Source organism: Mesoplodon mirus (assembly GCF_964341445.2).
Source record: "Mesoplodon mirus genome assembly, chromosome: 19".
NCBI lineage: Eukaryota > Metazoa > Chordata > Mammalia > Artiodactyla > Ziphiidae > Mesoplodon > Mesoplodon mirus.
In genome coordinates, this window is record NC_138995.1 from 50984378 (window position 1) to 50998520 (window position 14143).

At 38.5% G+C, this 14143-nt stretch overlaps 1 protein-coding gene across 5 annotated transcripts in view; it reads right to left on the minus strand.

Moving 5' to 3' along the window:
- Window positions 1-6764: 6764 nt before the first annotated feature.
- The window catches only part of LOC309795045 (uncharacterized protein), a 28677-nt gene continuing 21298 nt past the window's right edge, over window positions 6765-14143 (minus strand). For all 5 annotated transcript variants that reach the window (XM_082607054.1, XM_082607056.1, XM_082607055.1 and 2 more), the window contains one exon: window positions 6765-9963. In XM_082607054.1, the coding sequence (XP_082463180.1) occupies window positions 8033-9963 (1931 nt within the window). In that variant the 3' untranslated portion in view covers window positions 6765-8032. The remainder of the gene's footprint in view (window positions 9964-14143) is intronic.

The following is a 14143-nucleotide window of genomic DNA, read 5'->3' on the forward strand; positions in this document are numbered from 1 at the left end:
TTTCAGTTCTTTTAAATCTGTTAATGTTTGTTTTATGACCCAGCATACAATCTGTCTTGGTGAATGCTCTATGAGTCCTTAAAAGAATGTATATTCTGCTGTTAGTGGGTGGAATGTTCTATAAACATTTAATTATATAGTTCTAAGACTGAAATAAAAGTAAAATGAACAATGTCACTAGGACCATATTTGTATTTACATTCTGGTATATCTGCGTAAGTTTTCTATAGGGGATATATCTATTCTATATCTATATGCTTAATATGTCTATATACTAAGTCATTGGGCATATGCATCTTTAAAGCTAATAGGTATTGCCTATGTTTCCAAAGTAGTTATGATTTTCACTGTCACCAGCAGATGAAATTATCATTTCACCAAATCCTCACCAACTCTTGATACTTGCCAACTTTATTTTTGCCAATAGACAGTTGTGAGCAGGTGTCTCTGTAGTTCTGGTTCACGTCCCTGATTACTAATGAGGAGCAACAATTTTTCTTATGTTTATCGATAATTTAGGTTTTCTTTTCTGTAAAATGCATATGGATTTCTACACTTTTCAACTCATTTACTTGAGTTTTTCTGACTGAAAGGAGTTTACATTTTGAAGATATTCATCCACCCTTTTGCCAGTTATCAATTTATTGCCTCACAGATCCAAATTTAACTTTCAGTACCTGCTGTACTATAATGGACTGACTTCTAAGCATTTTCTCCTTTAGAGTGAGCATGTTGAGCTTTTCAATAGGCTTCTCTTACTGGACCTGGTGTGCAGTGTTTTGCTTCTTCTTGCTCCTCCTGTATGATTGTTTAGTAGTGCGGGTATGTGAGAACATTCAGTACTGTTCTGCCCCAGCTGTGTACCTAGAGAGCATATAGCCTCTTGGAACTCTGCAGCCCAGCCAAGGCCAACAGACTAACTTCCTGATGCAGATAATGTGAACTGCAGTCCTTGGGCCACAGCAGCTTCTGACTCTCCCTAGGTGCCCACACACAAGCTGTGGGTCAATTATGCCCCGGCAGTTTCCCATGGCCCTTTCAATGCAGATACCGTGTTCTCCAAACCTTGTACCAGCACCTCAACTATAGCAGTTGCAATTCAGTTGTGTCCCAAAGGTTTGTGTCCTGTTTGTTCGATGACTATAGATCAGCTCTGGCCCTGGAAACCCACCAAAATTCTCCACCATCCACTGGGCTGAAACCACACCTTCTGTGAAACTTGAACTGAACCCCAGAGTTAGAGATGGGGCCCACCTTCAAAATTTATCTTTTCTTTGATATTCTCGCTCAGCCTTTGGGTACTCTTCAGAGTTCTTTTACATCTTGCAGTTACTCTTCTACCACAGTTTGATATTTCTTTATACTCCATCTTGATCTAGAACTGGAAGTAAAATATATCCTTTAATAGCCACATTAAATATTTACCTTAACTGGAATTAATGATGCATTAGGATTTATTTCTACACTCTTATAGAAATTAATCTTTGAGCAAATGAGAAGGAAATTGCATCTCACTTCTGATAATGTTTCACTGGGTCACAGGACCATAACTGGTAGGGGAGAATGGGAAATTTGTTATCGAACTGGGTAGCCAGGTGCCCAGGAGGAAAATGAGAATTTTGGAATTCTGTCAGAATTATGGTACATCAACAAAGAATAATATATAGCTATAAGAATAATATGCCACCATAAGAACTAAGAACTATTCATATCTGAGAAGCTCTCAGGGACAAAATATATTTTCCGAGAATGCCCACTGAAATATATCCCATCTTATATGCTTTCTTAAAACATGACACTCTCCCATCAAGATATGCCTGCCTAGTATAATCCTTGACTTTGATCTTAGTAATATTTTTTCTGATCTGTCTCTTCATGCAAGGGAACAAAAGCCAAAATAAAACAAATGGGACTACATCAAATTAAAAAGCTTTTGCACAGTGAAGGAAACTATCAACAAAAGGGCAGCCTACTGAATGTGAGAAAATATTTGCAAATAACATATCCAATAAGGGGTAAATAACCAAAATATACAAAGAACACATACAACTCAACATCAAAAAAACAAACGACCTAATTAAAAAATGGGCAGAGGATCTGAATAGACATTTTTCCAAAGAAGATATACAGATGGCCAATAGACATATGACAAGATGCTCAACGTCACTAATCATCAGGGAAATGCAAGTCAAAACTGCAATGAGATACCACCCCACACCTGTCAGAATAGCTATCATCAAAAAGACAACAAATAGCAAATGTTGGCAAGAATGTGGAGAAAAGGGGACCCTTGTGCATTGTTGGTGGGACTGTAAATTGATGCAGCTACTATGGAAAACAGTATGGAAGGTCCTCCAAAAGTTAAAAATAGAACTGCCATATGATCCAGCAATTTCACTTCTAGGTATTTACCCAAAGAAAACAAAACCGCTAATTCAAAAAGGTATATGCTCCCGGTTGTTCACTGCAGCATTATTTACAAGCTAAGATATGGAAGCAACCTAAGTGTCCCTCAATAAATGAATGGATAAAGAATATGTGGTATATATATTCTATGGAATATTAGTCATAAAAAATGAAATCTTGCCATTTTTGATAACATGAATGGATCTAAAGGGTATTATGCTCAGTGAAATAAGTCGAAGACAAATACCATATGATCTTACTTATATGTAGAGTCTAAAAAGCAAACAAAATGAAAACACTCATAGATACAGAGAACACATGGGTGGTTGCCAGAGGGGAGAACGGGTGTTTGGGGCAGGGGGATAGGTGAAGGGGATAAAGAGGTACAAGTCTCCAGTTATAAAATAAATAAGCCATGGAGATGCAATACACAACATAAAGAATATGGTCAATAATATTATAACTTTGTATGGGGATGGATGTTACTACATTTATCATGGTGATCATTTCATAATGTATGCAAATGCCAAATCACTATGTAGTACACCTGAAACAACATATTTATTGTATGTCAACTATATTTCAATAATAAAAAATAAGTGCTTCAGAAATTTTTAAAAAGGTGTAGCTGCTTAAAGCAATAGAGAATGGCAGAAGTGAAATTATGTGACTTCCAAGGCTAGGTATGGAAGCATCTTTTTATTTATTTATTTGGTTGCGCTGGGTCTTAGTTGCAGCAGGTGGGCTCCTTAGTTGTAGCTTGCCTGCTCCTTAGCTGCAGCCGGCAGGCTCCTTAGTTGCGGCAGGTGGGCTCTTAGTTGCAGCTTGCTGGCTCCTTAGTTGTGGCATGCAAACTCTTGGTTGCGGCATGCATGTTGCATCTAGTTCCCTGACCAGGGATCGAATCCAGGCCCCCTGCATTGGGAGCTCGGAGTCTTAACCACTGCGCCACCAGGGAAGTCCCCTGGAAACATCTTTATGGCATACTGTATTTTCCAAATAATGGCCACAACATATCCTATTCTACTAGCTCTTCTTATTTTGTGACACTTCTTTCATTGAGTTGTAACTGCCTCATCCAAAGGAGTATGACACAATGATGTTATGTGATTTCTGAGGCTAGATCATAAAAATTACATGCACTTCTATCTTCTTCTTTGGGACACACTCTTGGAACCCGTCATCATGTTAAGCAGCCACATAGAGATATCACATGTAGGTATTGTGGCTGACCATCCTGCAGTCCAGGTGACAGTCAGAATCAACTGCCAGGCATGTGAGCAAGTAAGTCTTTTGATGATTCTAGCCTTCAGCCATCAAGTGACTCGTAGCTTTCAAGCCACCCATTTGAGATGAGCTGTTGCTGCCAAGCCCTGTGCAAATTTTTGTAGATGTGTGAGCTAAATAAATGATTGTGGTATTTTAAGCCAAGTTTGGGGCAGTCATTACGCAGCAATAGAAACTTGAACGATTGCCAAAACGTGTTAAGTGAAAAAGCAAGGCACATTAAAAATATACATATGTATAGTTTATATATTTTAAAAAAACAAATAGAAAAAGATTACATTCGAGTTATATATGTATATATATTTTCATAACATATGTAGTTTCATATGGACAATTTACATAAATAGGTCATTTCCTGATGTATTTGTACCATAGCCTGGGGACTGTTTGGGGGATTTGAATCATAGGCTTTTGCAGGCTAGGACAGGGTTTCATTAACAGAACATTTCCCTCAAAGCTTTACCTCAGGAAGCTTTCAAACTACTTGCTATTGTTTAATTACAATGCCAAAGATCGTTGGGTAAATACAGTTTTAAGCTGATGATTTCTTTTGCTTACTGGCCCCCTTGCTCTTTCAGTTTTCTAGCCTTTTAAAGTTCCCAGGCAACAATTAATTATACTGTACATTAAATATCTCATTTTAGTGACTATCTCCTCTCTTTTCTTTTAAACCCCAAACTTCGCATCTCCCATACTTTCAGCTAACCTTGCTTACCACTTCATGAAAGCACTGAAGGAATCAGAACACTTCCCAAGACTTCTTCCTTCTATGTCATTTACTCACTTCCCAGCATCTGCACCCCATATCCTGCCATTTTATTGACAGGAATAAGCCTCCCACGGTATCACCTAAAAACCTAATCCTTCCATCCACTAATCTTATCCCCTCTACCTATATAAGGTCATTGCTCCAGTAATTCTCAATTCTTTGTCCTGAATCATCCACTCGCTGCCGCCCCCGCCCCCGGCTTACTGGATTATTCCAATCAGCATACAGAATTGCTATTAATTCTCCCATCCTGAAAACAAACAAAAACACTCCTATTCCTACTGCTACACTAATAATTAACATACTTCTTTGCTTTCTTTTGCAGCAAAACATCTCCAAACAGTGTATCCAATTTCTGTTCTCTTATCAGGCTTTCACTTCAATGACTCTAAAACAAAGACACCAAAAATAACTCTGCTCTTTTCAAGGTCAACAGTAACATCAATATTGCTATATCCAGTAGCCAATTCTCAAGCCTTGCACAATTATGTAACCTGCCAACGGTATCTGATACCACTGATCATCCTTCCTTTGACTCACTTTCATTTGGCTTCTGTAATGTCAGACTCTCGGTTTTCCTTCCATCTCACGGTCTTCCTTAGCGTCTTCTGCTGGTCTGTCCTTTTATCCTTGAACTCTTAATGTTGGAACACACTGTGGATCAGTCTTTGCTATTCTTCTTCTCTCATTTACATGTAGGTCCTTAAAAATCTTAGCCTGCCTCCTTATTTTAAATAAGTATAGGCAATAACTACCAAATTAATATAATCTCTACCATAGTACAAGCCAGAACCAAGTGCCCACTCAACATTGTCATTTTGTGTTTAAAAGACATTTCAAACACGTTCAAAACTGAACTCCCAGTCTTCTCCCACAAAACTGATGGAACTGTAGCTTTCCATATCTCAGCTGATGGGAACACATCTTTCCAGTTGCTTGGAACCAAAACCTTTGAGTTAATGTCACCCTGGACTTTTATCTTCCTCTCACAACTGACATCTAGTCCCTAAACAAATCTTGCCTGCTCCATCGCATTTACCATATATCTATAATCCAACCACTTCTTAGCACTGTTACCATCCTGGTCTGAGCCATCATCATCTTTCATCTGAATTAATGCCATAGCCTCCTACCCACTTAGTTTTTTTGTTTGTTTGTTTTAACACAATAGCAACATGTCAGATCATGTCCTCTGCTCAAAACTCTCCAAGGGCTGCCCACTTCCCTCCGAATAAAATCCAAAATGCTCACAATGACTTACAAGGCCTTACAAGATATGGCCCTGTTATCTGACCTCCTCTATCAATCATCTCCTTGCACAGACCTCTACAATAGCTTCCCTGATATTCCTCAAATACACCAGCATAGTCCCATCGTGAAGCCTTTGCTCTAGCTTTTTCCTCTGTCTGGTATGCTCTTCCCTTAGATAACCGCAGACTTACTCCTTCATACCTTCAAATCTTGACTCAAATCTTTCCTTCTCCACTCAAATCTTCCTACTCTGATCATTTTATTTCATACAGCAACAAATATTATCATAGTCCTCTCAACACCTGTTGAATGACCTCTCCCCCCCATACCATTTATGTTCTAACATGTTCTACAATTATTATTCCATCTCCTCCTGCTAGAATTACTCATTAATACAGTATATCCTAAACACCTATGATAGTAGCTGGAATACAGTAAATACTTAATAAATATAACTAATTTTAGAATGACAGGCTTGGGTGGGGAAAGCATTTTAAAGTCATCTTTGCTAGGAGGCTTTGCATGGTTGGGGCAATGGTCTCATTTTTTGTTCAGACTGCTACTTTAAATCACTATAAGTGGCTTCAGTTGGGGGTAGAGAATCAGTTTGGTGTTTTGAATCCCACAAGTTTCAAAATTGTGAATTTACCATCAACCTGGATTGAGCACCTCCAGGCCTGACACAGCATCTCTTAACAAAGCAATGTCACTTTCAATCTCTGCTAGCAGCCTCTCTGTAGCTAACCGTACACTAAATTCATCTCTTTCACAGGACATTACTGAAAGCAGCAAGAAACATCCGAAACAGACATTCTGAATCACTCCTTCCATTTCCCCTAACATTACAGCCTTAATTGGTACAAGATCTTCCTTGTAAGATGGTAAGGAGTCTGCTCATTTCAGTTTCCTAGCCTGAAATGAGCAGATCCTCATTCTCCATCGCCCTAAGTTAATGCCATATTTGAGATTTCTTTTACCCACAGCACTCCACTTCCAGGTACAAACTTTTATATCCATAATAATTATTGTCAATAACAAAATGACAACAGCATCAACAAATAAGAAGTTTAATTTTATATAAAGAAATACAGAAGGCAGGCAGACCCGAATTGGTATGGCTGTTTCATAAAATCAGCGTAGGTGTAGACATGTTCTGTATTTCTGCTCCAACATCCTTAATACCCAGATACCATTCTCAAAGTCCCCATAAAATTGCCAGAGGTGCAGATTAAATATCCACACTGTAGGCAGGGAAACAAAAAAAGTGCAGAGAGGAAATAAGGATTTCTTAAATGTCCTATTCATACAAATACCACTGACATCTTGTGGATCTGCAAGGGAGGCTGAGATAGCTTTTCAGCCAAGAATTCTATTACTGAAGAAGGGAAAATGAATATTGGGTAGGGAAATAGCAGTCTCTGACACAGATTCTTATCAGTTTTCATTGTAAAATAGTCTATAATGTCAGTTTTTTAGTTTAATTCAAAAGCTGTGCATTCACGTTTTAAAAAATTTCCTAGTATAAAGATTTATTTTGGCTATCCAATTTTTTTCATTTCTAAGTAACATTCTTGAACTGTGGTCAGAGATGGTAGAAAATATGAGCTTTTGGACTTTGTTACAATTCATTTCACACCTCTTCAACAATCCACTGATTAAATGTACAGGTTTTTTTTTTTTTTACACTATGAATTTCCTCGTACAGCATATGGGATGAGATGTGAATGAAAGCTTTCTCATATTCATTATAGAATACAGTGCCCCCCACTCAAAGAATCAGGGTTAAATGTTAATGAAAGATTCTCAACATTCATTATACTAATAAATGTCCTCCTCTCATGCAAATTCTCTAAAATAACATGAGTCATAATGATAGCTTATATCTGTGATATGCTATGTTGAAGGCACTGTCCTAAGAACTTTATTATGTAATAACTTACATAATACTTCCAAGAATCTTGTAAGGAATTAGTCTTAGGTCTATCTGATAATTGATTAAACCAAAGCAGTGGTTAATTATCATGTTAAATGTCACAAAGGAAATCAACTGAGTCAAGATAATGTTGAAAAAGACATATGCTATGGCTAAAAGTCTTTCTATATTTACATTAACAGAATTATTCTCTATTATAATTTGCTAAAGTTTAGTAGGTTTTTCTACATGGATTACATTATCATTATCTTTCCCCCATACAAATTCACTGATGCTGAACTTTATGAAGCAAATGTGTTTGCATATTCACATTTTAAGAATTCTTTGATGATAATGCATTAATGATCAGAGAAGGCTCTCTATATTAGTCACAAGCATCAGATAATTCATATATAAACTTGTGAGCCATGACTGAAGTCTATTTCACATTCCTTATATTCAAAAGATTTCTCACTGATATGAACCCTTTGATGTTGAGTTAGCTGTGAACCACGAGTAAAGGCCTTCCCACATTCCTTACACTGATATGGTTTCTCACCAGTATGAACTCTCTGATGTCGAGAAAGATGTGAGCTCTGAGTAAAGGCTTTTCTACACTCTTTGCATTCATAGGGTTTCTCACCAGTATGGATTCTCTGATGTAGAGTAAGTTGAGAACCGTGACTAAAGGCCTTCCCACATTCCTTGCATTCATAGGGTTTTTCTCCAGTGTGAATTCGCTGATGTTGAGTAAGTTGTGAACCACGAATAAAGGCCTTCCCACATTCCTTACACTGATATGGTTTCTCACCTGTATGAATTCTCTGATGCTGTATAAGTAGTAAGCCACGAGCAAAGGCCTTCCCACATTCATTACATATGTAGGGTTTCTCACCAGTATGAAGTCTCTGATGTTGAGAAAGATGTGAACTCTGCGTAAAGGCCATTCTACATTCTTTACATTCATAGGGTTTCTCACCAGTATGAATTCTCTGATGTTGAGTAAGCTGTGAGCCACGAATAAAAGACTTCCCACATTCCTTACACTCATAGGGTTTCTCACCAGTGTGAATTCTCTCATGTTGAGTAAGCTCTGAGCCACGACTAAAGGTCTTTCCACATTCTTTACACTCATAGGGTTTTTCACCAGTATGAATCCTTTGATGTCGAGTAAGGAGGGAGCCACGATTAAAGGCCTTTCCACATTCCTTACACTGATAGGGTTTCTCGCCAGTATGAATTCTCTGATGTTGAGTAAGTTGTGAGCCATGACTAAAGGTCTTTCCACATTCCTTACATTCATAGGGCTTTTCATTGGTATGAATTCTCTGGTGTTGAGTAAGTTGTGAGCCACGGATAAAGGCCTTCCCACATTCTTCACATTTATAGGGTTTTTCACCAGTATGAATCCTCTGATGTTGCATAAGTAATGAGCCACGAATAAAAGCCTTTCCACATTCCTGACATTCGTATGGCTTTTCCCCATTATGAATTTTCTGATGTTGAGAAAGCTGTGAGCCACAAATAAAAGCTTTGCCACATTCCTTACATTCATAGGGTTTTTCACCGGTATGAATTCTCTTATGAAGAATAAGTTGTGAGAGCTGCGTAAAGACCTTCCTACATTCTTTACATTCATAGAGTTTCTCACCAGTATGAAGTCTCTGGTGCAGAGTAAGTTGTGAGTTCTGAGTAAAGGCCTTCCCACATTCTTTACATTCATAAGGTTTCTCCCCAGTATGGACTTTTTGATGTCGGGTGAGTTGTGAGCTTCGAATAAAGGCTTTCCCACATTCTTCACATTTATATGGTTTTTCACCAGTATGAATCCTATGATGTAAAATAAGTTGTGAGCTCTGAGTAAAGGCTTTCCCACATTCCTTGCACGCATAGGGTTTCTCACCAGTATGAAGTCTCTGATGAAGACTGAGTTGTGAATCACGACTAAAGGCCTTCCCACATTGCTTACATTCATAGGGTTTTTCACCAGTGTGAATACTCTGATGTTGAGTTAGGTGTGAGGCTCGTCTAAAAGCTTTCCCACATTCCTTACATTTATAGGGTTTCTCAGTAGAATGACACCTGGGAAGTTGAGATAAATAAGTATGCTGATTGAAAATAGACATTTTTTCATATATGATCATCCCTTGACTGAAATATTCCTCCTGATTTTCTTGTTGCTTTTCCAATGTGCCTTTGACTTCCAAATAATCTCTGGAATTGGACTCCTCAAGATCACAGTTTTCAAGCCTGGCACTCATTTCCCATTGGGATAATTCTGTTTCATAAGTATCCTCTTTTGGAGTTAAGTCCTTGTTTGTACCCCTTGAAGGCAAGTCTGAAAAATAAGAGAACATCAAAAATTTCTTTTGTCATTTCAAAAGACCTTCCACGGTAGAAAAGACTATATGTGAAAAAATATATATGGAAATAATATCCATAGGAAATAACTGGCTTACCTCAGAATTTTTCAAATATTGTGTACAACTTACCTTTCACATCACAACCTGATACATGCACAGTTTCATAAAACAATACCTATTCCGTTTTCTATTCTATTCTACACTACACTATTCTAGTCATCTTTTTCTCTCCATCCCACTTTCTCTCTCTCACACAAAAAGTCAAAAACCACTAAACTGATTTCATGCTGCAGTAATGTGTTGCTACCCAGAGTTTGAAAAAACATTAGCTTAGAATGATTTCATATATTAATATGTATAAAGGGCACACGAGTGATCAGAGAACAATGAAAACTATACTTAGAAGATAAGGGAAGGGACTTCCCTGGTGGTGCAGTGGTTAAGAATCCACCTGCCAATGCAGGGGAAACAGGTTCGATCCCTGGTCTGGGAAGATCCCACATGCTGTGGAGCAACTAAGCCCATGCACAACTACTCAGCCTGCGCTCTAGAGCCCGTGAGCCACAACTACTGAAGCCCACGTGCCTAGAGCCCATGCTCCGCAACAAGAGAAGCCACTGTAATGAGAAGCCTACACACCGCAACGAAGAGTAGCCCCCACTCGCTGCAACTAGAGAAAGCCTTTGCACAGCAACAAAGACCCAACACAGCCAAAAACAAATAAACAAATTAATTAATTAATTTTTTTAAAAAGAAGATAAGGGAAGAGATTAAGAAAACCTTTTAGGTCAGTAGTTCTCAAATTTTGGTGGGGATCAAAATCACCTAGGGACCTTAAAGATTCCCAAATAACCACACAAGACTAACTGAATCTGAATCTAGTGAATCAGAAAAAAGAGCTTGGGAATCTCTAGTTTTAATGCTTTCCACTAACAGATTCTGATTCAAATTCAGATTATGATTAGCTATCTTTGCTTAAAATTTTTAAATAGCTTCCAAATTAAACTTCTAAAATAAAATCCAAATGCCTTCCATGACTTTGAGGAAGCTCTCCATGGTTCCCACCTAAGTATCTGATTCCCCATGAGCCTTCTCAGCTTTGCTCACTATTTGTCAAACATATTAGATTCCTTTCAGCTCTGAAAATCACAAAGCCTATTTCAACTTACAACTACCTAGAGCCTGTCCTATGTCTCTGGACTGCTCTGAATGAGATACTCTATATAAGCCAATTCTCATCCTAAGGTCTCAATTTAAATGCCAGTTCCTGAATCTTAAACATCTATTTCTGGTAACAGAAGACTAGGTCATTTAAATGAACCTTTCTAATGATGAGAACAATTATACAAATTGGACAAAATATAAATGGCACCTGACTGAAGGCATTAGAGAATTCATATAAGAATAAAGAGTTGGTGGGCTAAAAGTTGCAAGATATGAAAATTCAGAGAAATAAGCCCAACATTTGGGGCTACTTTTCCATTTGGGGAGGTCTTACAATTCTAGAAAAGGCAAGTGAGATGTGGAGAAACTAAACAGTGTTTTGGACCACTTCATGGGTCTTGGGTCACAAGAATTAGAGAACAAGGCTCAACATAAATTCTCCATACTTTGGGTTGGGAGCCCAGAGGGCTACAATGAGGAATAGGGAGAAACAGTAGACCAGTCTGGGCAGGGTCTGAAGTATGAATCATATTTGAATCATCTCAAACTCAGATATCTGGACTGAGGTAATTCAAGATCACTTGCCATAAGCAAACCTAAATCTTCACTGAAGATGAAGGCTTAAAACTGCTTTTATAATTTCTCTTTACAGTGTCTAGAACTCAATAAAAATTGACCAGGTGAATGAGGATACAAGACAACTTAACTAAAAATCAGGAGAAAAAAGACAAAAGAAACGGACCTATGAGGGCTGTAGTTATGTATCCACCACCACAGTAATGATAAACAACAACAGTTCTATTATTCCTAGATACTCTTGTGCCATCCCTTTGCAGTAGATCTCTCTTCACCCTAGGGGCAGATGCCTGGAAACCACTGATCTGTGTCTTCCCCAATACCTCCCTACAGATGCAAATAAAAGTACCTCCATACTAAATTTAAGATAAAAATGCAAAAAGTGAGCATATGCCTCTCCAATTGCCTAGCCTCTTGCATACTACTTCCTAGGTACTAACCATGGTTATCTTCTTTAGTTCTCCCTATCCTTACCAATGAAAATACCAAGTTGCTTTTGTTTACTTATTTTTACTTCACCCTGTTTTGTTTCTTTACGCCCTCTCATGTCTTTTCTTATTTACTCTTCTATCCAAGGCAATTCTATGTGTTCATCCCAGAAGAATATCTTTTATCATTTCTCAGGCACTCCTACAGGTCAAAGACATAATGAAAGGCTTCTGTAATCTTATGGAATGCTGGGGATGTTGGAGAGAAAAAAAAGCAATTATTCAATATAAGGGAAAGAGTCTGGAGTGATAAAGTTCCTGGTATTCTATTTTAAAAAGAGTAGGTTGGATGGACATATAGATCAAGAAAAAGAACACACACAAAATTCTCATACACTACACAATGGGAATGCAAAACAGTACAACCATGATGAAAAACAGTTTGGTTGTTTCTTATAAAGATAAACATATACGCAGCATATGATCCAGCAATCATAGGTATTTACACTTACATTCAGATAAACATCTGTACACCAAAAATTATAGTAGCTTTATTCATAATCGCCAAAAAAATGGAAACCCAGATGTCCCTCAAAAGGTGAGAGAATCAGGGGCCTCCCTGGTGGCGCAGTGGTTGAGAGTCCGCCTGCCGATGCAGGGGATACGGGTTCGTGCCCCGGTCTGGGAGGATCCCATATGCCGCGGAGCGGCTGGGCCCGTGAGCCATGGCCGCTGGGCCTGCGCATCCGGAGCCTGTGCTCTGCAACGGGAGAGGCCACGGCAGTGAGAGGCCCGCGTACCGCAAAAAGAAAAAAAAAAAAAAAAAAAAAAAGGTGAGAGAATCAACAAACTCTGGTATTTCCATACAATGGAACAATACTCAGCAATAAACAGAAACAAACTACTGATTTATGCAATAATATAGATAAATCTTATTTACTAAGTGAAAAAAGCCAGACCCCAAAGGCTATAAATTTTGATTCTCATTTGTATAACATTCTGGAAAAGGCAAAACTGTAGGAATGAAAATAGGTCACTTTTCATAGGTTGGAGGGAGGAAGGATTTGACAACAAAGAGACAGCATGAGGGATTTTAAGGGTATAATGCAACTGCTGTATATTATGACTGTGACAGTGGATACACCTGATATGTAATGGTGCATCAGATTTCCTGAAGAACACACAAAAAAATGTTGGATAAAACATGACAAACCTAGGCTTCCCTGGTGGCGCAGTGGTTGAGAGTCCACCTGCCGATGCAGGGGACACAGGTTCGTGCCCCGGTACGGGAGGATCCCACATGCCGCAGAGCGGCTGGGCCTGCTGAGGCTGTGCATCCGGAGCCTGTGCTCCACAATGGGAGAGGCCACAACAGTGAGAGGCCCGCGTACCGCAAAAAAAACCCCAAAAAACAAAAAACAAAAAAACAAAAACATGACAAACCACTTTCTAAAAGTAAGCAAAGCATGAAAGAAAGTAAAGAAGATCCACAGGGGACACAATGAAATAAAAAACAGAAACTAGAGAGGTAAACATGTTTTGAAGCCACAGCTATCTTCAGGACATTTGCTGCCTTCAATGGCCTACCTCTGAATCTTAATGATTAAAAAAAAAAATCCAAGAGACAAGGCCTTGGATCAATAATAGGTCAGGGATTAGAAATAAACCTCTTCACAAAATTGGAACCATCCAAAGCCTACAGTTCAGAGGGAGGAAAACAATCCTCTGGAGTCAAAGGAAAAAGACAAGGAAATCTTAGTCTTAGCAATTTTAAGAAATCTTTTACTCTGAGATGGGGAGTCATTGGAAGGTTGTGAGAAGCAGCATGACAAACTCTGACTTTGCTTAAAAATGATCCTTCTGGTTGTTTTGTTTAAATAAAAAAAAACAGATAGTCAATAGGAAAATACAGAAGGTAGGTGGATAGAAGTTAGGAGGCTATAGCAATAATCCACATGGCTCAAGCTAGAGTGTGGAGGAAGAGGTG